At 48.2% G+C, this 23,350-nt stretch overlaps 13 protein-coding genes across 14 annotated transcripts; 8 read left to right on the forward strand and 5 right to left on the reverse strand.

The window, feature by feature from the left end:
* Positions 1–331: 331 nt before the first annotated feature.
* FVEG_13950 (hypothetical protein) lies at positions 332–2,142 on the forward strand (the record flags this gene model as incomplete). Its single annotated transcript, XM_018903292.1, has 3 exons — positions 332–1,130; positions 1,184–1,525; positions 1,574–2,142. 3 exons carry the CDS (start codon positions 332–334, stop codon positions 2,140–2,142), a joined length of 1,710 nt encoding a protein of 569 aa, XP_018762377.1.
* A 664-nt stretch (positions 2,143–2,806) lies between these two features.
* Positions 2,807–4,148, reverse strand: FVEG_13949 (hypothetical protein; the record flags this gene model as incomplete). Its single annotated transcript, XM_018903291.1, has 2 exons — positions 2,807–3,806; positions 3,859–4,148. 2 exons carry the CDS (start codon positions 4,146–4,148, stop codon positions 2,807–2,809), a joined length of 1,290 nt encoding a protein of 429 aa, XP_018762376.1.
* A 903-nt stretch (positions 4,149–5,051) lies between these two features.
* Positions 5,052–5,771, forward strand: FVEG_13948 (hypothetical protein; the record flags this gene model as incomplete). Its single annotated transcript, XM_018903290.1, has 1 exon — positions 5,052–5,771. The coding sequence occupies one exon, from the start codon at positions 5,052–5,054 to the stop codon at positions 5,769–5,771; it is 720 nt and encodes a 239-aa protein (XP_018762375.1).
* A 1,171-nt stretch (positions 5,772–6,942) lies between these two features.
* Positions 6,943–7,337, forward strand: FVEG_13947 (hypothetical protein; the record flags this gene model as incomplete). Its single annotated transcript, XM_018903289.1, has 3 exons — positions 6,943–6,974; positions 7,028–7,170; positions 7,228–7,337. The coding sequence occupies 3 exons, from the start codon at positions 6,943–6,945 to the stop codon at positions 7,335–7,337; spliced, it is 285 nt and encodes a 94-aa protein (XP_018762374.1).
* Positions 7,338–7,428: 91 nt separating this feature from the next.
* Positions 7,429–10,939, reverse strand: FVEG_17673 (hypothetical protein). 2 transcript variants are annotated; one of them, XM_018906902.1, is made up of 5 exons: positions 10,445–10,939; positions 9,131–10,388; positions 8,915–9,078; positions 8,672–8,856; positions 7,429–8,613 (listed from the first exon to the last, which is right to left on the reverse strand). In XM_018906902.1, exons 2-5 carry the CDS (start codon positions 9,333–9,335, stop codon positions 7,503–7,505), a joined length of 1,665 nt encoding a protein of 554 aa, XP_018762372.1. In that variant the 5' UTR covers positions 9,336–10,388; positions 10,445–10,939; the 3' UTR covers positions 7,429–7,502. The 2 variants fall into 2 exon arrangements, with proteins under 2 accessions (XP_018762372.1, XP_018762371.1); XM_018906901.1 differs by having other exon boundaries at positions 9,131–10,939.
* Positions 9,542–10,720, forward strand: FVEG_13946 (hypothetical protein). Its single transcript, XM_018903288.1, has one exon. It carries the CDS (start codon positions 9,645–9,647, stop codon positions 10,404–10,406), a length of 762 nt encoding a protein of 253 aa, XP_018762373.1. The 5' UTR covers positions 9,542–9,644; the 3' UTR covers positions 10,407–10,720.
* A 694-nt stretch (positions 10,940–11,633) lies between the features above and the next one.
* Positions 11,634–13,462, forward strand: FVEG_13945 (hypothetical protein). The gene has a single exon (XM_018903287.1). It carries the CDS (start codon positions 11,928–11,930, stop codon positions 13,236–13,238), a length of 1,311 nt encoding a protein of 436 aa, XP_018762370.1. The 5' UTR covers positions 11,634–11,927; the 3' UTR covers positions 13,239–13,462.
* Positions 13,463–13,709: 247 nt separating this feature from the next.
* Positions 13,710–14,578, forward strand: FVEG_17672 (hypothetical protein; the record flags this gene model as incomplete). The annotated part of the gene is made up of 3 exons (XM_018906900.1): positions 13,710–13,824; positions 13,890–13,942; positions 14,012–14,578. 3 exons carry the CDS (start codon positions 13,710–13,712, stop codon positions 14,576–14,578), a joined length of 735 nt encoding a protein of 244 aa, XP_018762369.1.
* Positions 14,579–15,406: 828 nt separating this feature from the next.
* FVEG_13944 (hypothetical protein) lies at positions 15,407–16,595 on the forward strand (the record flags this gene model as incomplete). The annotated part of the gene is made up of 2 exons (XM_018903286.1): positions 15,407–15,803; positions 15,850–16,595. 2 exons carry the CDS (start codon positions 15,407–15,409, stop codon positions 16,593–16,595), a joined length of 1,143 nt encoding a protein of 380 aa, XP_018762368.1.
* A 647-nt stretch (positions 16,596–17,242) lies between these two features.
* Positions 17,243–17,591, forward strand: FVEG_13943 (hypothetical protein; the record flags this gene model as incomplete). Its single annotated transcript, XM_018903285.1, has 2 exons — positions 17,243–17,328; positions 17,378–17,591. 2 exons carry the CDS (start codon positions 17,243–17,245, stop codon positions 17,589–17,591), a joined length of 300 nt encoding a protein of 99 aa, XP_018762367.1.
* A 206-nt stretch (positions 17,592–17,797) lies between these two features.
* Positions 17,798–19,145, reverse strand: FVEG_13942 (hypothetical protein; the record flags this gene model as incomplete). The annotated part of the gene is made up of 3 exons (XM_018903284.1): positions 17,798–17,917; positions 17,970–18,275; positions 18,324–19,145. The coding sequence occupies 3 exons, from the start codon at positions 19,143–19,145 to the stop codon at positions 17,798–17,800; spliced, it is 1,248 nt and encodes a 415-aa protein (XP_018762366.1).
* Positions 19,146–19,600: 455 nt separating this feature from the next.
* On the reverse strand, positions 19,601–20,923 carry FVEG_13941 (hypothetical protein; the record flags this gene model as incomplete). The annotated part of the gene is made up of 1 exon (XM_018903283.1): positions 19,601–20,923. The coding sequence occupies one exon, from the start codon at positions 20,921–20,923 to the stop codon at positions 19,601–19,603; it is 1,323 nt and encodes a 440-aa protein (XP_018762365.1).
* A 344-nt stretch (positions 20,924–21,267) lies between these two features.
* FVEG_13940 (hypothetical protein) lies at positions 21,268–23,232 on the reverse strand (the record flags this gene model as incomplete). The annotated part of the gene is made up of 8 exons (XM_018903282.1): positions 21,268–21,504; positions 21,556–21,660; positions 21,709–22,413; positions 22,467–22,538; positions 22,584–22,875; positions 22,925–22,995; positions 23,043–23,113; positions 23,163–23,232. The coding sequence occupies 8 exons, from the start codon at positions 23,230–23,232 to the stop codon at positions 21,268–21,270; spliced, it is 1,623 nt and encodes a 540-aa protein (XP_018762364.1).
* Positions 23,233–23,350: the final 118 nt, after the last annotated feature.

Here is a 23,350-nt window from a genome sequence, read left to right on the forward strand (position 1 = left end):
ATACAAGATTCCCATCTGTCGATTAGTCAGTACTGTCCAGGCTTCCTAATCTCTAAAGCGAAATCGACTATGCTCCATCTCATCTAAGTTCTATATTCCTGTGAGATCGGGATCGGCGAGAATGGGCATGATGGACGGTAACGTTACTGACTCGAACACCATTACATAACGTGAGACTGTTGATGTACCACGGAACACTGTATGTAGCGTATAAAATGGAATAGTAAATAAATATTGAATTCATTCTCACCATCTCCGGAATTTCCATTTCGATATCGACATCTATCTAACGGTATCTGCTGGAGGCCAGGCTGAGAACCAAACAAGAATCATGTACACCACCGATTCTCTTCGCGACACGATCCGAGACGCGCCGCTGGGACAAATTCTCAGATTCGCTACCAAAAACCACCTCTTCAAATATCCAGAAGAACATCCAGAGTTTGAGCTACCTGCTGCCTGGAATCATGTCCTCAACAGTACCGACCTCAGAACCGCATTCCATACTGAGACGGACACTCCCTCGACTATCGTCAATCCAACATCCGATGAGAATACCATCGAAGGCCTAGATCTCGAGGCCAAAGGTCAAGACACTGATAGACCTACTCGTGCCACGCCCAATGTTACCGAGAATGGAGTCATTCTAGTTGACTGGTACTCTGACCAAGATGCCGACAACCCGCAGAACTGGTCCAACCTACGTCGAGCCCTCATTGGCTTGATCATCTGCTTCTACACGTTCGTTGTATATCTCAGTTCAGCGATATACTCACCCTCTGTTGAGGGTGTCATGGAGAAGTTTGGAGTCAGCAACCTTGAAGCGACGCTCGGTCTTGCTATGTACGTTCTAGGATACGGCATAGGTCCATTGATATTCTCTCCCCTTGGAGAAATACCTCGTATTGGTCGCAATCCTATCTACATTATCACCTTCGGTATATTCGTTATTATTTCGATCCCAACAGCCTTGGTTGATTCGTTTGCGGGACTCGTCGTCCTACGTTTTCTGCAGGGGTTCTTCGGATCTCCTTGCTTAGCCTCTGGTGGTGCGTCATTGGGCGACATGTACGGGATGATACACATGCCTCTCGCCATGATCGCTTGGGTTGGCGCCATGTCTTGCGGTCGTAAGTGTTACAGCGATTTTTGCTTTATCGGAGATGTACTGATTGTTTCGCAGCATCTCTTGGTCCTTTGATCAGTGCATACGCTGTTATAGCAAAGGGATGGCGTTGGTCCTTGTACGAGTCAATTTGGGTCTTGGCGCCAGTACTCACCGCTCTGTTTATCTTCATGCCAGAAACTAGCGCCCCTAACATCCTCCTTCGCCGAGCCGAAAGATTGCGCCGATTTGCCAGTAGTCAGAGGCTGCAATCCCAAAGCGAGATTGATCAGGCACATCTTACAGTCTCAGGTATAGTCGTAGATGCCTTGATCAAGCCCCTCGAGATCACCATCAAGGATCCAGCAGTCCTATTTGTACAGATATACTCGGCCATTCTCTACGCTATATACTACTCCTGTAAGTAGTATGTTTCTCTTGGTTCTGCATTCGTATCTGATAACATAGATTTCGAGGTCTTCCCATTGGTCTTTCCTGTCTACTATGACGTGACTCTTGAGGAGGTTGGCCTTGTGTTCATCTGTATCGCAGTTGGATGCATCTTGGCTATTATTTTATACGGCGCATATCTCTATTACGTGCTCATACCACGAATGAAGAAGTCTGGCATCGCCCAACAAGAAGAGGTACTATCACCTGGACTTGCCGCCTGCTTCGGCCCGACTATTGGCCTATTCATATTTGCATGGACGGCTAGGTCTTCCATACACTGGATCGTGCCAGTCATTGGAGTAACAATCTATGCCGGCTCAATCTTCACAGTGCTGCAGGTAGTATTCCTCTATGTTCCCATGACCTACCCTCAATATTCTGCTTCACTGTTCGCAGCGAACGACTTCTTGAGAAGTGCCTTAGCCAGCGGCAGTATTCTTTTTGCTCATCCACTCTACAAAAATCTCGGCTTTGCAAAAGGCACAAGCCTTCTGGGAGGCCTGAGCGTCATTGGCATCTTTGGCATGTGGGTTCTGTTCTTCTACGGTGCGAAGCTACGTGCCCTCAGCAAATTCGCTACGTGATACTTTGAGGAAATTGCCTCGCTAAGTGTCAAGTGTTTAGAGCAGAGAAAAGTCCTTGGTAGTGCCGGATCAAGGCTTCTAGATGGTCTTTGGCTTCAGGCACTCTTTGGCTTAGTGGCATCACCCTTTAATTGAGTGTCTGATAACCAAGTTTATTAGAACGATTTGTGGGGAGCGATCTTCTCTGGAAGAATTCCAAAATAACAATGTATTTTATTGAGATCTATAGAATCTTAGACAGCAACATCTCCTCTAGTGAATTCCGAACATCATTATATCTGCTTTAGAACAACTGCTTTCCAGGAGACCTGGAGCACTCATACGACCTGCTCAGCTCTGTTCCAATAGGTCGCGCAGGTTTATATATGAAATACTTCAAACCGAAGTGGGGTCTATGGTATTTAGTTGGGCGACAATAGAACCTTGCCGGTTTCTTGGAACTTTGCATAGGATCTGGTACTTGGAGCGTTACAAATGGACATGACTTTTAAACCTTTCGATTGACCTGTTAGTTAGTGTGGGATGCACATCACGATACACTTTTATAACTAAATCTTTTACCAGTCCTAGAAATGTTCCAGAAGTTTGATTGCGATACCTATGGTCTAGTCTACCTATAAGAATGAGGACTATTCAGGGTTTTATCGGCGCCTCATGAACCCGCTTAGTCGAATACCTTGGTCCCTGACGCTTCCTTATCTCCGAACCAAGACCATATATCGTGGAGAAGCAGATCAGGGACTTCATAAGCAGCAAAATGGCCGCCATGATCATGTACAGTTCTTTTTAGAACATTTCCTCCTCGCTTCGCCCAATCCAACGGCATACGATAAGTCAAGTCATAGGGGAATTGACTGATGGCGACAGGGATCTCTACCACGGGCAGGGTGCCAAAGTCGAGTGTTTCAAAGCCCCCGTCGTTTTGAACTTCTTTATAGAACCGCATACCACCGTATGGACCCTGGATCCAATACATCATGGACCAAGTAATGATCTCCTCGGGAGTCCAAGCCATGATAGCCGGGTCGATGACCCTCTTCATGATGGAGTACATCCACATGGCGTTTCCAAGTGGCGAGTCTGTCATACCATATGCGAGGGTGAGTGGTTCCGTAGACATAATCAATCGGTAGCCAGATCCTTGATTCTCATAATTCTCTATGATCTTGATGTATGCAACCTCATCGGGCGTTGATTCCCCCTGTGCAAGTCGGCGAAGGTCGTTGTTCCCAGGCTGGATGATCCAGAAATTGCTGAGTGCCGAAATCACATTCTTTGGGAAATTGTGAGCTTGGTAGCGAAGGATGACGCCACCGAAATCTCCACCTTGGATAACGTATCGGGAGTAGCCAAGCTGAAGCATCAGTTCGTTGAATGCATAGGAAGCCGCCGCGGGGCCGAACCCTGGCTGTGTCGGTGCAGGAGAGAACCCAAAGCCCGGGATTGAAGGCGCAACAACATGAAACGCTGGTAGAGAAGTATTTGGTGGGTTTGTCAGATGTTCGATAATATTACCGACTTCAAGGAAGGACCCTGGCCACCCATGAATAAACAGCAATGGTATGGCATCCGACCTGGGTGAGCGGTGATGTACGAAGTGCAGCGGTACAGAATGAGTGACGTTGTCGATTTCTGGCTCAACAATAGTCGTAAACTGCTCGAATCTTTGCACAGTATTAGCAATCACTGTCAGGATATCTGTTGCTGTTATCCTACCTCTTGTTGATAGAAGCTTCCGTAGCGTTCCAATCATACTCATTCACCCAGAAGTCACGAACGCTTGTGAAATTCTCAGCACCGGGTCCATCGCTTGACTCATTTATGAACAACGGTGACCTTGTATGAGCAACCCGCTGCCGGGTGTCCTCAATGAAGCCTTGATCAACATGGACCTGGAATGGCTTAGGGGTCTTGGCAAAGGTGGCATTGACATTCGGCAGTGAGATGGTCTCTGAAGTAGCACAGAGAGAGCCGACGGAAAGTATGAGTAGATACAGGCACCGCATGATGACTCGTGATGAGAGACAGGTTGAAAATTGGCTTTTGGTATGGAGAGAAAGCACCCTTATACATTCATATCATGTTGATGTGACTCTATCAGACACTCCCTGATCTCAATTTCTGATTTATAAGCACTTTAAGTTCACAACGATTACTCTACGGTTTCAACAATTCTCTTTTGTGTTGGTAGAGCACCAAGAGAGTTGATTGGGTAAGCCTATCATCGTCATGCGCGTCGAGTAATCCATCTGAGTAATCAGCGCCCTTCTGCTGACGCGACTAACGAAAGCAGTTCTCTCTAGCTTTGGCAACTCAAAAGGCGATCATCTTGAATAATGCTGCAAAACCTTTTGTAAAATTAGGTGTGCTGATTCAAGGTGCCGAAATTCCCGATGCTGTATCCGGAGCCGTCCGGATATAAATCACGTTGCCGAACCCAGCAATCGCGCACAGATTACGGATACGGAGTACTCAATTCCCAGATCAAGTGAGCCAGTCATGTTGTGCCAGAAGCTATGTCCAGCGCAATTTTCTGGGTATCCATGCACAAGATCATAGGGTTGTCTGTTAGGAATGATTATTTTCTTTGTCAGTATAAATGAACCGGATCGCAGTCTTTAACAGCTGGGAACGTGCATGAGAGTAAAGTAGGGAAGCGACAAAACCTCAAACTGATTCTTAGGACTATATCCGAATGATCACGGATATTAGACACTACAACCATTTGTAATCTTGAAGTCACTGGTGGAGACTCTGTGGACCTTCCCGTTATCATCAACGCTTTTTAATATGGTACTTTACAAAGGTCTAGGGCATAAATAGGCCTGGCGGTCATTCTGTCGATATCATTTTATTTATCAATCTCTCCCAACATATACTGAGAAACATATATCTTGTCTACTTCCGTCATGGCCACCATTCAGTTCGGCATTCTAGCCTTTGCGTATCAAGTAATTGATGCCAGTGGACCTATGGACCTCCTCGGCTCGGCCAACAAGTCGGCATTCCGCATCAATCGAGAGTATGGACCTGTTAGCGACGATCTCATCTCACAGGCGCCACAATTCACCTTCCACCATATTGGCGTTACCAGAGATCCTGTCAAGCTCGGCACTGGCCAGATGACTATCATCCCTACAACCACGGTAGATGAGTGCCCTGAACTTGACATCTTGCTTGTTCCAGGACCTTATCTCGGGAACTTCGATCTGCACCCAAAGCATGCCGACTTCATCCGCAAACATGTCGCTGCAGGGAGGTTGCTCTTTACGAGCTGCACTGGAGCAAGTCTTGTCGCATCGACGGGTGTTCTGAACGGAAAGACAGCGACTGTCAACAACATCGAATTTGAGTGGGTTCGCAACCGCTGGCCTCAAGTCAATTGGACACGAGAGAATAAATGGATCATTGATGGGAATATTTGGACGGGATCTGGCGCTGTTGCCGCTATGGATATGGTGGCCTATTGGCTCAAAGAGAATTATGGCCTACCTGTACTTATTCAGGCTGCCTCGACACTGGACTATGAGCCTCGGAATGCGGATGGGCTATTCAATGTTTTGCCTCAGAGATGTGATTCTAAAGGAGAAAAGATCGCTACTCACGTATTCAAGTATTATGATTCTTAGGTGGAACGAGACTCGCGGTAGAGAAAGGCTCAAGCTATGATAGGGTACGCTATGCGGAGTTAATGCGGAGGAGTTAATAATAAACCCGTTTCGTTACCTCATAAATCTCCGATGTCAGCCTTATCTCGGCTTGATTGACCCGTCTCGGGCCGCTTCCCCTCCCACTTATAGGCAGTCACCGCTTATGTTCCCCGCTTACACGTCGATCTGTGAAATCTAATGATTGGCATATCCAAATGAGGAAGTTTGCGGCAACTGACGGGAAGAGGTGGGATAGAGGTCTTTCCCTTCAGCTTGTAGCTGCTTACCTTTGCTTACACAACAGCCAACCCCAGATTTTCCCTGACCTTCCGAGGATGGTATAAGCAAATAGAGAAGTCGTCCTCGTACCAGCCTCGACTTACGTCGCCGAAGATTGATGCAGCCTACAGACACAATGTTATTGGTCTACAGCTCTTGTGCTACACAAGCAACGCTATGTAGTCAATACTGCATGAGAATGGGAGCGGAGCCAGTGCCGTTTTCCGTTCACAGCTCACCTTCTACCTCTTAGGGAACCAATTAGAATCCTACCTCTGAACGGGAACCTCGATGAACCGCGCATTACTACTCACCATATAGTAACGAGTGGGCCAACAACGCGTATGATGGCAGACGACGATGGCTCCTGACACTTTATCCTTGCGGAGTCCGCAGACCCAAACCCGATGCATTCATGCATGACCATCACACAGCAACGCACATTCATGAGTTGTAAATCCTAGAATAGGTCACCTCATTTTCGTTTTGACGGGCTTCTCTTGAGTATACTCTCCGGGGGTCCGAGCTGCGCTATGGGCTATGACTTCATGCGACGAACTTTTGTGACGAAATGATGGCTCGGATGCAATTCTTTCCGCTTATGAGTACGCTCATTCATGGCTGTGTTAGTTTCGGTATAGAATAGTCTCCGTTGAGCCTTCTGTGACGTACAGATGGGAATGTTGGCGGCATCTGATAGAGCTTGACAGGTATATAAAGGCTCAGGGGTCCCAGGACTTATCATGACAATCATCGCTTCACAATTTTGTTCATCCAGACTAATACATTACAACCATAAATACTCACCGCTCAACCGATTCATCTCGATATGCAGTTCACTAGCCTTCTTTCTGTCGCCACCTTGGCCACCATGGCCATGGCTGCCTCTGTCCAGGTCAACTTGTTGGTTTCTCTGCACTGAATATAACATGTCTTATGATCTGACCAAAATTCAGTTACTCTGATACTGGCTGCCAAAACTTTATTGGATCTCGCTTCATCGACTATGACCCGAACCAGGGCGGCACATTCCATAGCGGTGGTCCCTCAGGCTCTCGTGGTGGTCTGTTTGTCAACTCCAACGGAGACAACCTTGCTTGTGCGTTTCTCACCATCTATCTTTTCCTGCCGTATATTCTGACTCCCAAATTTGCAGTCCGTGGGTTCAGCAACAACTCTGATGGTAGCAACCCTTTCACTGGCAACGTCGTTGATGGTGAATGCATTGGTACCCTCAATGGTGTCGTTGCGGTTTTCATTGTCTAAGTGAAATGCGCTTCATCAGACTAACAGATTATGTCACCTGAGAAAGAAGGTTACATGATCTACGGACAGGGGATTGTGAGGGGCAGATATGGGGGCGAAATGGCATATTCAACATATGGGCCTTCCTTAAGTAGTCACAGTCATTACACTCAATTCTCTCGTTTATCAAATTCCGTCTCCTGACTCCCAGGCCCGCCTCTCTACCGCCAATTCCTCGCTATAATCACCAAACTCACTGAAGACGTCTTGCATCATGTTGTTATGCCTTCTTGGCCACCGAAAGCTTTCAAACATGCTCTTAGTGTAGTCCCAATACTCAGGATAATATCCTGCCGTTTCCCAGTCTATAATTCCACTTAGCCGCCATCCACTAACTCCAGCAGAGCTACTAATCCTCTCCATCATGATGTTGCGAGGGTTGAGGTCTCCGTGTGTAAAAACAATCTTGTGTCCACGCCGGCTGGGCTCGTCTGAGAAGTGAAGATTTTGGCCAAAAGAAGCTTCATCCGCAAAGGGTCCGATGGGGGACCAATCTCGAATTCGCGGATCACGGCAGGCTTCGCCCAAGGTATTACAGATAGCCATACCATTATTCGCGGGCTTGGAAATATCCCGTATTTGTGACACACAGTCCTTGAGCTGGGCGGAGAGGTTGGCGTAGTCTTGGTCAGAAAGCGCATCCCGACATATTGCCAATGATGTGCCTGGGACCCTACTTATGAGAAGATAACTCAAATCATCCTCGTCATTATTTAGACACACCATATCGAAGACTCGTGGGCCAGGAATGGTTGTCTTTGCTTCCAAGACCTTGAGGGCATTATACTCATTCCTCAGGGTATCCGGATTGGAATTGTACTTGAGGTATAGTCCAAAAGGTAGCCTCTGAACCTGTGCATCTCCATCCTTTCCATAGAAGCATCTTCCCATTCTTCGTAACAGATCGAATGCCGCAATACGAACTTTGGATGGAAAGAGCCGCCACAGAAGCATTATTGGACGTGCGAAAGTGTGTCCCAGGCCAAGACTGCTGGAGCGCATGCGGCCAAGGAGCTGCGGTTGAGGGATATATGTGGTGGTTTTCGCCTGAGAGAACAGGCCAGGCGCAATAGTCCTTGCAAGATTCACTAGCTGGATGCTTCTAGAGAAGCGGGCATGTGAACCAATTAGTCGTGCATCGGCCTTCTCAACTCCCTGCCGTGAATGGTCACCCAGCAAAGCAATAGTACCATGCATATCCACAGGTTGCTCATCATCAATAAGAACATGCTCGACTCTAAACTAGACATTTTTGTTAGAACTGATGTTCCTTCATATGGACAATGCCTCTTAGCTCTATCATGGATGAAGGCAATCGTGTTAACTTGACGACTCCGCGCTGGAAGGCCTGGTGCACGCTCCGTCGGACGAGCCAGTGAGTTTGATAAGGTGAGTATATATCGGCTCTGTCGATAAGAAAGCGCCACCAATCGAGGTACTGGGGGCTAAAGAATGCTTCAAGGAGTCTTATGATACGTGGCTGGTTTTTAAGTTAGACACGAGGATATATGCAAGCCACAGGAACAATAAGAACTGACCTCTCCTTTGAGCCATGCAGATGGCACAGGTAAGATCGGGGCAACTATTATGGGGTCCCAAAAGCTACCTTTCTTGCCTGTGACGCAGCATATACCTCCGTCTCGCTTCGCAATGGCGTTGATCTCATCAGCTGAAGGACATCGCGGCTGCTTGCCAGAGGTGACTGCGTGCGGTTCAGTACGAGGCGTTTTCTTAAGCCTAGGGAAGACACTGACCTGAATGAACAACATAAATCCAATCGACAAGAAGAAGACCCAAATTTCCGTCGGTTTTCAGCCGGCTTTGTACGTACTCCGATGCTTTTTGGGGTTGGACGGCTTCCAGAATGAAAGCTCGCAGCAGCGCCGAAGCAGGATGTTGAAGGTGGACCTGATCTATCATGTTAAGCATATGGTCTATCTCTGGCGCTGAAGGGTTCATGGTGCCTGTATCCTTGATTTATGGACTATGAAATGAAACGAACTATTATAGTGGAATTATTTCGAAGATGTTTTCGATGCTTCTAATGGCGCAGGTGAAGTCGATGCAAGAAATGGCTGAGAGAAGACGTTGTCTAGGGTGGATGTCGCGCGGTAAGAAAGATGCCATCATTGGAGGGTTGGACGTGTGATTCAGGGTAGTAAAGTGGGGCATCCTGTTCCAGGCAGCATCACCTTATAGAGAACTCCTCCTCATAAACTTCACTTCATCATCGACTTTGTTATCAAGTCCTGTCTCATCATCAACGCAATGGGATCTCTTCCTCTCACAAGTATTACAGTGCCGCCAGCCCAAGGCCAAACGCACACTCACACCGTCGTGTTCCTGCACGGTCGCGGCGACAACGCTGCCAACTTCTCCAGCTCGCTCCAATACTCGCGCGACTCCCAAGGCCGTACGCTTGCCGACGCTTTCCCTTCTTTTCGATGGGTATTTCCTCAAGCACCTCAGAGAAAATGCGCCAGTTCACCCGATGTATGGAACCAATGGTTCGATGTCTGGAACGTGAGGAACTTGTCGGAAAATGAAGACCTCCAGGCAGAAGGGCTCAAAGAAGTCGTGCCTAAAATTCGGGATATTCTAGCCAAAGAAGCAAACGACTTGAACGGGAGGTGGGACAAGGTCATTTTGATGGGCATCAGCATGGGCTCTGCGACAAGCGTGCACACATTGTTCAACCTCGACATCCCGACCCCGGACAAAAAATTGGGCGCCTTTATTGGCTTCAGCGGTCGTTGCCCATTTGCCGGGCGATCACTTGATGAGATGCGCAAGACGCTTCAACTCGATTCTTCCCCAACGCACAGCGACGTTCTCAAGAATACGCCTATGCTCTTGGAACATTGCGTCGATGATCCGTTGGTGTTGGTGGATTGGGGCAGGAGGCAGTGCGAGATTCTGAAAGGTCTTGGAGCGAATGTGACATGGAGGGAGTATGGGAGCGGAGGACACTGGTTCAAGTCACCCGAGGGCATAGATGATGCGATAGAATTTCTGAAGGCTGTTCTTTAGAATTTAGATACTAGACTGGGAGTCTTGGCTGTATCTACCATGCGTAGTTCGGGGAGCCACCTGTGCAGCTCGTTCATCATCGTCGTGGCGGGCATCAATCTCATTCATTCGCTGATTGCAGACCCTTGTTTCTCTTTTTTTTCGTCATCAAAGACACGATTGTTAAGTAGTCTTGAGCATAAACAACCTGCTGTTGTAGCCAAATCTGGCACATTTGTGCAGTTGACTGCTGCCTACAGGGTTAAGCTTTAGGCTGCGAACGGGAAGTGATGGTAGAGAACACGGTAGTTTCCCCTCAATATACGCTTTTGTCTAGAAGCTTTCACGACGGTCTGGCACATTTGTGTCGCGGCGGATTGTGAATTGAATGGAGAAATAGGTACGTTCGTCCTCTGTGACGTCCATGTGATATGTTGAGGCTTGCGCAGCAGAATGGAGACGGGAGCTGCGCGTGGTAATTCCTGGAGTTCAGTGCCGAAAGATGCGCTACAGCCTTGGCAAATATGAGAAAGTGGGCGCTGGGCCGTTTACGGGGATTTCCTAGAGTGAAAGGTGACAATCTTTTGTTCCATTGCTAGCTTTTTATGACATGGAAAAGGTCCAGACCCAGCCCTAATGGCCCATGAAGTCAGTGGTGCTACTGGGGCAAACAAAAGCGTTTGGCGAGCTTCAAGGCATGAGCCGTGATGGGGATGATTGGACCAACCTGATGAGTCTCGGAGAAAAGGGCTGTGCTTACCCGCTCTCTAGGCATAAGAATTAATTAAATGACTTCACATGCCGTGTTGGCGACGCAATTCAAGGGCCCCGAAAACCCTTTTTCCCGAATTGAGTCCCATTGCGCGAGGATGCTACGTAGCCCCGGGGAAGTAAGAAAACAACTAACTTTTGCTGAGGAAGACAAAATAATTATGCGTGCTCTCTACTATTTTAGTGGACGTCTTAGTCAAAGTCCTTTTGGCAGCTAGGTCAACTGTCAGAAGTTTTCTTGCTCGCTAGACTTAGCGCACCTTGTTAGCGCAGGGTACCCCGTAGCCCCCTGCAAGCTCATCAGATCAGTCTACCGGGGTCCGCGCGCGATAATTTCTCGACTAGGTTGGAGCCGTCGGATAATCGGCAAGCAAGACCACAGCATCCTGGAACCCTAATTGGCCAGGTCGTACATTTTCAACATTGTCTGAACCCTCAAGCTAATGAAGCCCAGAATCGTGACATGAGATTGCAGAATGGCTGAGCCTCACTCTTACGAGTTTTACGAAACAGCAGGGCTGAGTTTGGATTTTTATTAGACGTTACGGGATGGGGAATGAATGCCCAGCCATGAATTGCTACTCTGTGACGCAGCCCCGAGTGTGAGGGCTGACACGGGTGCCGTCGCTGTCCTGGCTCGACTTATAAGTACGATAGCCCTGGCAGTTAACTTGTTGCTTATCCAGAATTAAGGCATAAACTCGTACACGAGAGCTCTACTGCAAATAAGCATTTCTAATCCCTGATCATTCTCATCTCAACATCTCAACCATGGAGAAACACGACTTCCTGTACTCCGACGTAGAGTCTGCATCATCGTCAACATACCAACACTCCCAGACAGACATCTCTATTACATCAGCATCTACAGCCCCATCAACCGTCCTCCCAGATGAGGGTATCATCTCAAGAACCTACGACGCTGCCAAAAACCTGTCGCACATAAAATGTCCCCACCAATTACAGAAGGACAACCAAAGGAACTGCCCCAGCAACACTGCCTCAAAGGCCGCATTCAAGCACGACTACCAATCATACGCACAAACATCACACATGGGTATCCTCGACCCAGCATACAAAGTTTTTGTTAGCAAGAAAGGCTATGGTTCTTTGATCTACAAGCTCCACGCCAGGACCGTTGTCGTCGCCGGTGATCCACTATGCTCAGAGTTCCATCGCAAAGCACTATTCACTGAGCTTCGACATTACCGCTGGGCTCGCGGCCTATCACTTGCATTCGTCGGCATCAGTGAGGAATTTGCCAAGTATGCCCACCAACAAGGCTGGGCGACGATGCATTTCGGCCACGAAGCCGTTCTCAACCCTTTAACCAACAAGGTCCTCCGCAAGCAAGCAGGCAAACGCATCATCTCCCAGAACAAGCAGCTTCTCGACCCCAAACGCGGGGGTGTTACGATGAACTTTTATAGCCCCGCAGTCAATGAAGCAGACCCTGAGCTAGAGCGACAGCTACAGGATCTCTACGACGATTGGAGGGAGGACCGAAACAAGAAGCATGGAGATGGCTCACAAGCTTTCGTCACTGTCTACGATCTCTTCTCGCTACCTGAATCAACAATATTCTTATACACTTCTGATCGCGACGGCAAGATCAACGGACTTGCGACACTACGAGAACTTGGCGCAGAGAGGGGATATCACCTCGATCCTTGCATCGCATCCCAAGATGCACCAAAAGGAATTTCAGACCTTCTTGTCTTCACTGCTATGGAAATGTTGAAAGCTTCCGACGTGGGCTACATGAGCCTTGGTATTGAGCCCCTCGACGAGGTTCAAGAGGTAACAGGTTCTTCGAAGCTTGTGTCACGGCTCTGGAAGGATGGCTACAACCAAATGATTCGGTCAGTGCCTGTCACAGGCAAAGCAGCATACTTCAAGAAGTTCTGCCCAGATGAGTCGCTTACTTCGAAACTGTATATCTGCATACCCAGCAAAGGCATCCCAGTGCGAAGATCAATCGCGCTACTGCAATTCGCAAACATGAACCCCGGCCAGCTATTTACTCAAATACATTTGGGGGATCGACACAAGGAAAAGCAAACACCGCAATCACAATCATGAAATCATCATCTTCTTGTCTTTCCTTTTGTATAATACTGTCACTCATATATACTGGGAGTGGGGATACCATTCGATCTTTTTGTTTCTTTTGTCACATACATGTCATAGACTAGTTTTATACAGCGTTCCATGATTACAACGATTATCTATATTAAAAGCTCTTATAAAGTATCAAATATGCTCAAGTATCTCATAAGGACCCCGTAGTCTTGCTTTCTCATCATGCATGTTCAACAGGAGGAGCATGATAGTCCGTTTCGTTCACTTCTGGCACGGCTCTCCATGTCACGATGTGGCGTGCAGGAGCTGAATCAGGAATCGCCGATCGGGACTAATAGGGCCTCATCGACACAAAATAAAACCATCTCCCACGCCGTCCAAACAAATTCTATTACTTCCCTCTTGATGCCATACCACTTTGGAGCTATTCCAAGAGATACCTAGGTTCTACTCAATCGTGGCTTTGCCGAAATGAAGGCCGACAATGTATCTATGCAAGGAGGAGGATACTACAATGAGAACTCTACTCTCCAAGGCCATGCTATAGATAAGTCGTTGGAGCTGCTTAGCCTTTCTGAGCATCGAGGTATGGTGCCGTTCACAATGTATCCATTGACTTAGGCTTCGTCTGGCTGATATTCGATCTCATAGGCCCATCAATAACCTTGGCTGATTATGGTTCCTCTGAAGGCCAGAACTCGTATGTATCTTCCTCATGGCAGTCAATCAAAGTCACTAAACCTTTTGATACCAGTGTCTGACTTTTCTCCCAGTACCTAAGCACGTTACCTTCGATGACATCGGCGACATTAGTGTTCAATGATACACCATCAAACGACTTCTCCAGCCTGACGTCGACGATCCATCAAAACTGGGATTCCCTCTCACAAGACGGAAAGGTTGCCATAAATACTCTGTTGTCTCCGAGGTCGTACTTTGAGCAGGTTCTGCCAGATGGCTTTGTTGATGCTGGCTTCAACTTTACAGCTCTGCATTGGCTACGCAATATGCCCGATACATCTTCGACCCCCTCGTCATTATCTGCTGCGGCTCACGAGGACTTTCTCACCTTCCTCTCAGTCCGCCATAAAGAAATTCGACGGCGTGGAACGATGATAATCTGCGTTCCCTGTGACGGTGAAATCAGCGTTTCTCCGGTCTTTCGATGTTTTGAAGCCAGTCTTCGCAACATCTACGACAAGTATCAGGTCAACCCGACGATCGCAAAACGGCTTCCGATGTACTTCAGGACATTGGACGAAATATTGACATCTATCGCTGCTGTCAACACGAAATGGGGTCTCAGGAGCCATCATACCCTACCGCTAACGCATACCTAGTGGTCGCCTGAAGTGATTGAGGCGGTTTCTGAAGAAGCGAGAATGTCTGCTCGCAAGAGATATACTAATGCTGTGGCCGGCTTTGCACTTGCAGCCTGTGCTCGATTCTTCATTGACGGTCTGAAGCCTCAAGACCACCGCGGCCCAGGGCCTGAAGATGAGGTGATTCGTTTGAAAGAGGAATTCATGAGGGATTTCACGGCCGCATTAAAAGGTGAATTTCTACGTTCTCACTGCATGGGTAAGGTTGGGTTTACATGTACGCTGCTAAACTTGGAAAGATTGTAAATAGCAGACATTGCATTCCAGCCTGTTGTTATATTACTCACAAGAGGGAAGCTAGAGATATTTGTGTCTCGTTAATGTTATTCGTACACATATTATATCATATTTAGTCTCAATCACCCTGAGCTGCACTGATCTCAACCAACAAACTCAACTACCTACAAAGAAGCATTTGGATGGTGACGAGACTTGGGCATCTTCGGGCACGGTATGATCTTGGGAAACTGCTTCCCCGTTCTTGCTATCTGAACACTTGGGGGTCTCTGATACGTCCAGGTTGCATGCGTTCGGCCTCCTGCAGGCATTAGCTAAGGTTGACTGGGAAAAATTGAGGAGGCATGCAGCCCCAATTGGTTGGGGTTTTGAGGCCAGCTTTGGAACCAACAGTAAACAATCTGCCACTATAACCCAGTTCGCCAAGGCTCTAATCGCTGCTTTGCCTTCTTTTTCCAAGTCCCACTACATATAGCGCTGTTAGTCTCGCTCTTCGCCGCAATTTGCTTTCGATCGTAACACCCTCACCTCACCTCAACCATTCCCATCATGGCCGAATTTGCGACAAGCCTCTGCTCGCGAGAGCCAGTGGACAACAGCGAGCAGAATGGTGCTCTTGTCAAGACCTTATCGCCAAAGGATGAGGTAGTGAACGGATATGCTGCTGAAGCGGCGCTTGCGAGTAAGAAGAATAAGAAGAAGTTAAAGAAGAAGAAGGAGAGGCTATTGGCATTACAGTCGCCTTACTTTAATGGCCAAGAGGCTATATTTGCAGAAGAGTCCTTGGTGGTGGAGCCAGTCACAGCGGCAGAAGATCAGGAACCGTTGATCGCAGTGCCCGAAGACATCCCAGAAGCCGTACTGCCCGACGGTGACCCAGATCCAGTGGCCGAGACCGCTCATGAGCCATCAGCTGAGTCTCCTCCTTCAGGGCATGTCAATGGTGGTAAGCTTGCTTCTATTGTTCATGGCATGACTCTAACACCATACAGCTACGGAGACGGATATATCACCGCAGGCGCTTGAGCCAAAGGAGCTCATATACCTCCCATTCAGTGCCCAGCATAAGCTCATGGTGCATTTGCAGGAGCGACTTGAGACCATGTGCTTTTCCTTTGCCCAGCGCGTCCTCCCGCATGCTCTGGAAAGTCGCGGTTGGGATTGTCCAGAAATGGTCCAGTTGCATATCTGGATGAAAGACCCTATTTTCCAGCACTACGTGGAGAAGAATGTGCCTGACATGGAGCGCCGCCATCAAATGACCAGTTTTGTTATCGAAATCCGGCGATGCGCTGTTGATCGCAAGCAGATTGATACGACTGTGTTGGAGGCTCTCATCTCGTCCGCTCTGGAACTAGCCAAACTTCTCGAAGAGGAACGTTCAGTCAATGACCTTGAACAATTACGAGACAGTGTCACCCAAACCACTCATCGTCTTGCGGAGGAAACTAAGGTAATTCAAGACAGATACGAGACAAAGCTGCAGGAAATCACTGCTGGTCGGGCAAGGTTAGATGTCATGGAAGAGAAGGCCAAGGCCTTGCTTTCCAGGAGGCTGGAGAAAAGTCGTTCTACGGCCAATGGCAGAATCATCATGCTTATACGCGAGGCGGAATGCTCAGCCCCAAAGGTAGCTCTGCCTGGGGGTTCAACAACGAGATCTTGTCTTGATTGGATGAATGATCTTGAGAGTAGCTTGGCTCTTGGTGAGGATGATCATGAGGACTTTGTCGGGTAGGCTAGTGGCAACTTTCATTTTAGGAACATCAACTACAATGACTGATTTCACCTCGCTGTCAATATACTTTCTCATTGCTTGAACCAATGTCGTCAATGGTGCTTAGCTTATGGTATTTCCGATCACCTCGGCAATGGTGGGATAAACGGCGGCACCAGTCTCACGGGCCGCCCAAGACTCTGATTAATCAGCCGGGAACGAGCTGAATCGGGACGTTGATTCATGGGAAGCCGACTTTAGTGCGATATGTGGGTGAATGGTTGCACCGTGGTGGAGTTTAGTTCCATCTTCGGGCTTCTCGAGTTGTTCCGTAAGTGGAGATATCGGCCGATGCCTCGGCATCTTTCAACTCATTTCTCAGGGATCAAGAAAACTTTGGAGCAGAAATCAAAGCACTAGAAATGATCAGTGCAAGCCCCACGAGTTTTATTATCAGTCTTGCTTTTGTCTTTTTGTAGGTCAAGGTGGAGGCCCGGGGTTTATCTTACTCCCATGACTTCATCTAAATTGGGTACTGTATAGCCGGGCCCTCCATTATTCGTATAAATAAAAACTGTCCCGAAGAATCGGTAAACCAGATCTGTCACTTATCACTTACCAATTCATCAATCAGTCCAATAAACTCTTTCAATAACGACTCCCACATTATGGCTACCGTAGTTATTCAGTATCCTGTCGGTCACGACTTCGATGTCGACTATTATGTCAACACTCATATGCCTCTAGCCCACAAGTGAGTCTATCCATCCTTGCCACATATAGCAATGTCTAATGAACCATAGGCTCTGGGGCCCTCAAGGTCTTGTCAGTGGACAGGTCATCAAGCTCGGTGGAGACAGCCCTTACCAGATTTACACTATCATCACATGGGACAGCTTGGCTTCATTCCAGAAGGCCAGTGCTTCAGAGGAGTCGAAGCAGATTAAGGATGATGTGAAGAATTTCACCACCGCGACACCTACCTATGTTATTGGCGAGACTGTTGCCAAGGCGTAGCCTGCGTATCGTCACCGATATTATGTCTGCCCTGGGAATTAAAGACGTTCCGATATCACACGATTTGATTGGCGAATTTGGAAACAATATATGTTATTATATTATGGGAGACAGAGTGATAACAATCTCATCGATAGAAACCTAATAACGATATACACGCCCTTGATAGTGCCAGAACAAAGAAAAAAGAAAGGAGGGGTTATAGTTCATCCCGACTTTGCATTGAGCTGCCATCTCATCTTTCCTACATCCAAATCCGCGTCTGGTCCCTTAGTTGCCTTAAGCAGCTCGTAATCTCCTTTCTGGATATGCACGACAGCGCTATGCTAAATTCACGTCAATATCAATCCCAGCTGTCGAAAGGCTCAGTGAACTTACCGTCCCCAATGTCAAGTTTAGCATGCCTTCAAAGAATTGTGGCTTGTATTCTTTGGTGGCACTGTTCCTCTTGATAAGGCTGAGTATGTTTTGGACTGCAACCTCGCCTTGCATCATACAAGCCCGAGCTTGCTTTGCGCCTCCAGTCTGGGCAACATCGCCGACTGCAAAGATGTGCTGTTGGGGCGAGGGCAGGTTCTCGACTTGGAGTGTTGGTTTGACTAAGATCTCGCCATTTGATGCAATGCTCTTGGGAGAATATGCGGCGAGGATGTCAGATCGTGGGCGAAGGCCAGTGCAGGGAATCTGAAATCGTGTTAACTTTATAGCTTCAATGTCCGTCTGTTGACGTACCACGAGGTCAAAGGTCTTGGTCTCTCCGTTGGAAAAGGTGAGACTGGTCTCCCGGACAGATTGGCCAGCATCACTTGGGAAGTCAGGTCTCTCGCCTAATCTGACCTCGATATCTTGATTCTTAAGTGCAGATATGACATGATCATGGAGCTTCCGACCAAACCTTGGTAGAAGTTGTTGTCGGGAATGAATGAGGGTAACCTTTTTGTTGGGGTACTCTTCTTTGATTTCGGCAGCCAGTTCAACACCAACCGCTCCAGCGCCGATGACCGCGATTCTGTCGGCCTTGGCGACGCGTTGCTGGAACCCTCGTAGCTCTTCAATCGCGTCTTCTTTGATCCGTGCATTCAATCGAGCTGGAGGAGGCTGGGCTGCGCCAGTGGCGATGACGAGGTAATCGTAAGGAAGGGAGACACCACCGACGGTGTGAACATGGGTCTCCGTGATGTCAGATGCTTCGTCGCAGACTCGCTGGAAGATACCGTCCGGAGCACCGGCAGCAATGTTGTCGTACGTAATGAAGGCATTATGCTCTCGTCCTGACAAGACGGAGTTTCGAGGGAAGCTGAACGCGTAGTTGAAGTGAGAGTGCTTTTCAATGAGAATGACCCGATAACCGGAGGGCAGCGTGTGAGCCAGGCGCTGGGCAACAAGACTCCCCGCAAAAGAACCTCCGACGACGACGACGACACGTGAGTCAGGTAACAGTCGATACGTAGCTTTATGAATAATCGACTGCCCTTTCTGCACTGCCATCATGGCAAGATGCGACACGATGACTTTGACAAAGTCGAAATAAAAACTGAGCTGCTCTAGATTCATGGTACAGGTGTTTGCTTAGGTTGCGTGACGGAGTTGGAGACGTTTGCAGATCCACTAAATGTCAAATGCGAGATGATCAGATAAGATCTTTTTAAGAGAGAATTTTCGGGCACGAGAGAGGATAAGCGGAACCGGGTTCATCCGCAGGCTCCGATTTCCATGCAGACTGCGTGGGTAAATCACGGAGATAAACGAATAAACCGATCCCCAAGAGGCGGTGATTTCGAGGCTTAGGCAGGGGTTCTCCGAAGTCGGCAGGGACCAAACTGACTTATAATGAGAGCTTGTTCACAATAGCTAAGTAAAAGAGGATGAAAGAGAAAACTGCGTTATTAGAGATGTCCGAGTGATGGAATATTCAATGGTTGCTCTGGTGAAATGAAAGAATTAAGCGTACTCAAAGTCCGTCTCTTGACCCAATATCCGTACACCGAAGCCGATTCGGTAAATTTGTATCAGAACACCCAAAGCCGTGACAAACCACCCACGCCAGCCGCTGGATCTGTCTGCCGGCTGCCACGTCTAGACCCTGACCCGGCCACGTCCTCGTCATCAGAAAAACTTGGCGGGTGATCTTCTGGCGGTGGCTGGATCCATTCCGTATTGCGCTCGGCCTCAGGCCTGCTGAGAACCTTGATTGGCTCTTCACCAGAAAGCTCAACGCTTTTGCCGGCAGCCTCTACTGTCATCTCCCATTGGACGCGGTGCGTGTGTCGAATATTGAAGGTTTGAAAGGATGGATACAAGTCTTTGCTTCGCTGCAGACGAAGGTTGAGCTGCGCCCCGATGTCGAGACGCTCTGAGGGTCTCATTTCAGATCCTGAGCCCGTTCCCTGTAACTGGGAGTCTATGGCTGGTCTCTGCCATGGGATGTATAATTCGTCGTCATACTGATTAAAGGCATCTTCGGCATGTAGTGTTACCCGAGCCTCGCCGTCTGTCTCATGAACATTCTTCCCCTTTGGGCACTTTATCTCCGTCTTTGCGACAATTTTCATGAAGATCCGAGTTATATGAACTGAAGGAAGACCTGGCTTTTGCTTCTCAAGGTCGACGCCTTCGGGTGGAACTGCAAGGATCAGGAATGGCATGGGATCTGGAGCTTCAATCTGCAGCGTTGTCGGCGTCTGAACCTCAACGCTGGCCACCAAAGGATTCTCGCCTTGGAGAGCGAGTGTTTGGCGTGTTGTATGAAGATCTATGTGAGCTGGCAAAGGTTCCGGATTGATATACAGCATCCTGAAGGGTAGTATTGCTTCAGCGGTACCAGAGCCTCTCGAAGCTGTCTTCAACTCTGCCTGCAAGTAATACTCGACAAACGCTGACATTCCAGACATGTAGTCGTACCGCTCGATCAAGAATGTCGGCGGAAGAGGCTGTTCCGATACATCCACTGTCAGATAAGTCTGATCCGGCCCTGCCAATGACTGCGGTGCAGATCCGTCTACACAACTAGGTAGATTGATTGAGAAGGGCCACCTTTGCTCGACATCGTGCTCCGCAATATGTACAGGGCCTTCGAAGACCGTTTTGGAGTACTCAGTTGATGGCACGAGATCAAAGCGTCCGCGATATGTCGACGTCAAATGCCCGCGCCGCGCCACCATTCGCGATTTACTTCGGGCATGCAGCGAGATATTGATGGCTGCCGACGACGCGACTATGTGAGCTTTTCGAGATATATGGCCCGTAATCACTTCTCCAGGAATGTATGTTGAATCCGGACGATCCAAGTGGATAGTGAGCTCAGGGCCCTTTTTGACGGGAGTTTGTGGCATGTTGGCAGATGTGTCATTCGTGTTGTTTTGGCATGAGATCCCTCTTTTAAAACAACCGTCTTAATCCTTAATATATAGATAATAGAATTGGCAAGGCATTGTCAGGTGCTCTCGTCAGACGCGGAGAAATGAAGTCGCATCACTTCCATTTCTAGCCAAATATACGTCATTTCAGCCTTACAAGCCACATTCAATCGGATACTCGTGCCGTCCTCTTTATGGTCGGGCGGAATGCCTAAGTAATAACGGGAGGGGTCTGCCTTAATAAAAAAAACATCCGATATTCTCAATACAGCTGTGGAAAACCTTATGTTACGAGAGCTTCTCTTCTTTACAAGCAAGGTTTACACTCTAGTCCCTGTCGCCATCCTCTTGTAACTCGCCTCAGTCTTCTCACGGATTCTTTTGCCCCAGATCATCATTGGTACATGAAGAAAAGCCATAGCCAGTGCCCATAGCCCCATGACAATTGTCATGTTCTGTAGGCCTTGAGCATCGAGCCATGGAACGAGCGCGAACGAAATTGCGATGCTAAAGGCATTACGCATAAAAGCGACACCGATAAATGCTTCTCCAGTGATCTAAGCACAGTTAGCATAAGTCTCCCGTTGCGGGATTTGAGGGTGATGTACCGCTTGGTAGCTATCGATAGTCACGCAAAGCGCAACATCACTCAGACCACCAAGGCCGAAACCGAAGATGGCGCTCCCAATGCTTGGATAGATCCAATGCATACCCTGTTTGCTGTTAGTAAACTGTCGTAGTAAATGTAATTCTGTGCATACCTTTGCTGTAGTGATACCGAACATGACAAAGCCACCACTCATACAAACTGCTGGGAAGTGGTTCAGCTGGAGACGCATTTCCGGTTCGTAATATCCGTAGTTCTTTCTTGTGAACCAAAGAATAACTCGATCGGAAACTGCGCCGTAGGCCGATCCAAGAAGACAGCCTAAAAAGACTCCCAAACTCATGTTTCCAACCCCGACAGTGCCGAAGTTATACGGTGGCTGTGTGAAAACGATAGATATAATCGACGCCTGAGCTGAAATCCAACAGAGGCAAAAGGCATATGTGAGGGCTGTGTACATGACTGCTGGGAAGCGAAACAAGATAACGAGAGCTGTCCGGATGATGCCAAATAGGCTTTCGTCGGTTCTTGTGACAAGGCGCATGCGTTGACGCCATGTAAGAAGCGGTACATCAGAGTTGATTCGATGTAACGGGGCATTCGATGTTTCCAAAGTGACGCACGTGCTCATTTCACCTGTCTGTGTCTCCGAGGTGTTGTCCTTTTTCGAAGCCGGGATAGAAGTTGGAACTTCGGAGGACAGTTGCTGAGCTTCGAGACGGGGTATATACTTGCTCTCTTCGAAGAAGAAACAGAAGTACAGTAGGAGGGCACCATCGACTGCCGTGGTGATCCAATAGCAGAGCCTCCAGTTTCCATTCGCGGCCATGTATCCTGCAATCACGGGGCTCAGAAAGCTCTGCTGAGCATCAGTGACTATTCCGCGGTCCATGTGTCTGGGTATCGACTTACACCAATCATAACCATGACCATGTATAGGCCATTCGCACTACCGCGTTGATGAACGAAATACAAATCAGCAATCTGGCACCAGTCAGTGGGATCCTTCGCAATGTATGATTTCCGTACCGTCATCTCAACAATACTCTCGTTGGTCGCACTAGCCAGTCCAAATATCAACTGGGATATATATAGTTCTGCCAGTGTCTTCATACGCGCCGACCAGATAGCCATGGCAAAGATGATGGCCGTCGTAAGCAGGTACATCGATCGACGTCCGTACTTCACCGCTGGGGGGATAAAGAGGATACAGCCAACAGTGGTTCCGACATAGTTGAGGGCGTTAGCGTTGTTGAGCTGGCCGTACGACCATCCGAATTCTTGGTTCCAAAGGACCCAGAAGATCAGTGGTAAGGAAGTTCTGTCAAGATTAGTGGCTCGTCACTCGGTAGAAGGGCATGGTAGCTCACTGGGTAAAGATGATTGCTGTGACTGCGAGAATAGGGACAAAGTTCATGGATTTGCGAGCACGCGACCAGTTCTAGACAAGTCAGTCAACGCAATGGCTTGTATTTGGCTCATTCATACTAAAGGATCGTTGGGGTTGTCAGTCGGCATCGGCTGCTTCACTAATTGAGGCGTTTCGGCAATGCCATCCTCTACCAAGAATATGAGCTTTTGAACGAAGATCAATTTCTGTTTACTTACCACCAATTAACCGCACAGTACCCGGCGGTGTTGTGAAGTCTGGCGGAGCTGGTGCTACTTTTCTGGGCATGCTGAAAACGAAGATGGTATTGCTAGAGAGATATCTCTTGCGCAAGTTGAGCCATGGAGCTACTTGAATTCATATCAGCAGATGGTCCAGGGGTTTTATGTCAGTGTTATTCTCTGTA

This window comes from Fusarium verticillioides, chromosome 8 (assembly GCF_000149555.1).
Source record: "Fusarium verticillioides 7600 chromosome 8, whole genome shotgun sequence".
Lineage (NCBI taxonomy): Eukaryota > Fungi > Ascomycota > Sordariomycetes > Hypocreales > Nectriaceae > Fusarium > Fusarium verticillioides.

Excerpts from the sequence above, each read along its gene's own strand:
- FVEG_17673 (XM_018906902.1), bottom strand. The coding sequence starts at position 9,335 with ATGAACCCTTCAGCGCCAGAGATAGACCATATGCTTAACATGATAGAT. Across the intron at positions 9,079-9,130 it reads GATTTATGTTGTTCATTCAG|TCACCTCTGGCAAGCAGCCG; the intron begins GTCAGTGTCTTC and ends AACCGCACGCAG. Across the intron at positions 8,614-8,671 it reads TTGCCTTCATCCATGATAGA|AGTCGAGCATGTTCTTATTG; the intron begins GCTAAGAGGCAT and ends TGTCTAGTTTAG.
- FVEG_13946 (XM_018903288.1), top strand. The coding sequence starts at position 9,645 with ATGGGATCTCTTCCTCTCACAAGTATTACAGTGCCGCCAGCCCAAGGC.
- FVEG_13945 (XM_018903287.1), top strand. The coding sequence starts at position 11,928 with ATGGAGAAACACGACTTCCTGTACTCCGACGTAGAGTCTGCATCATCG.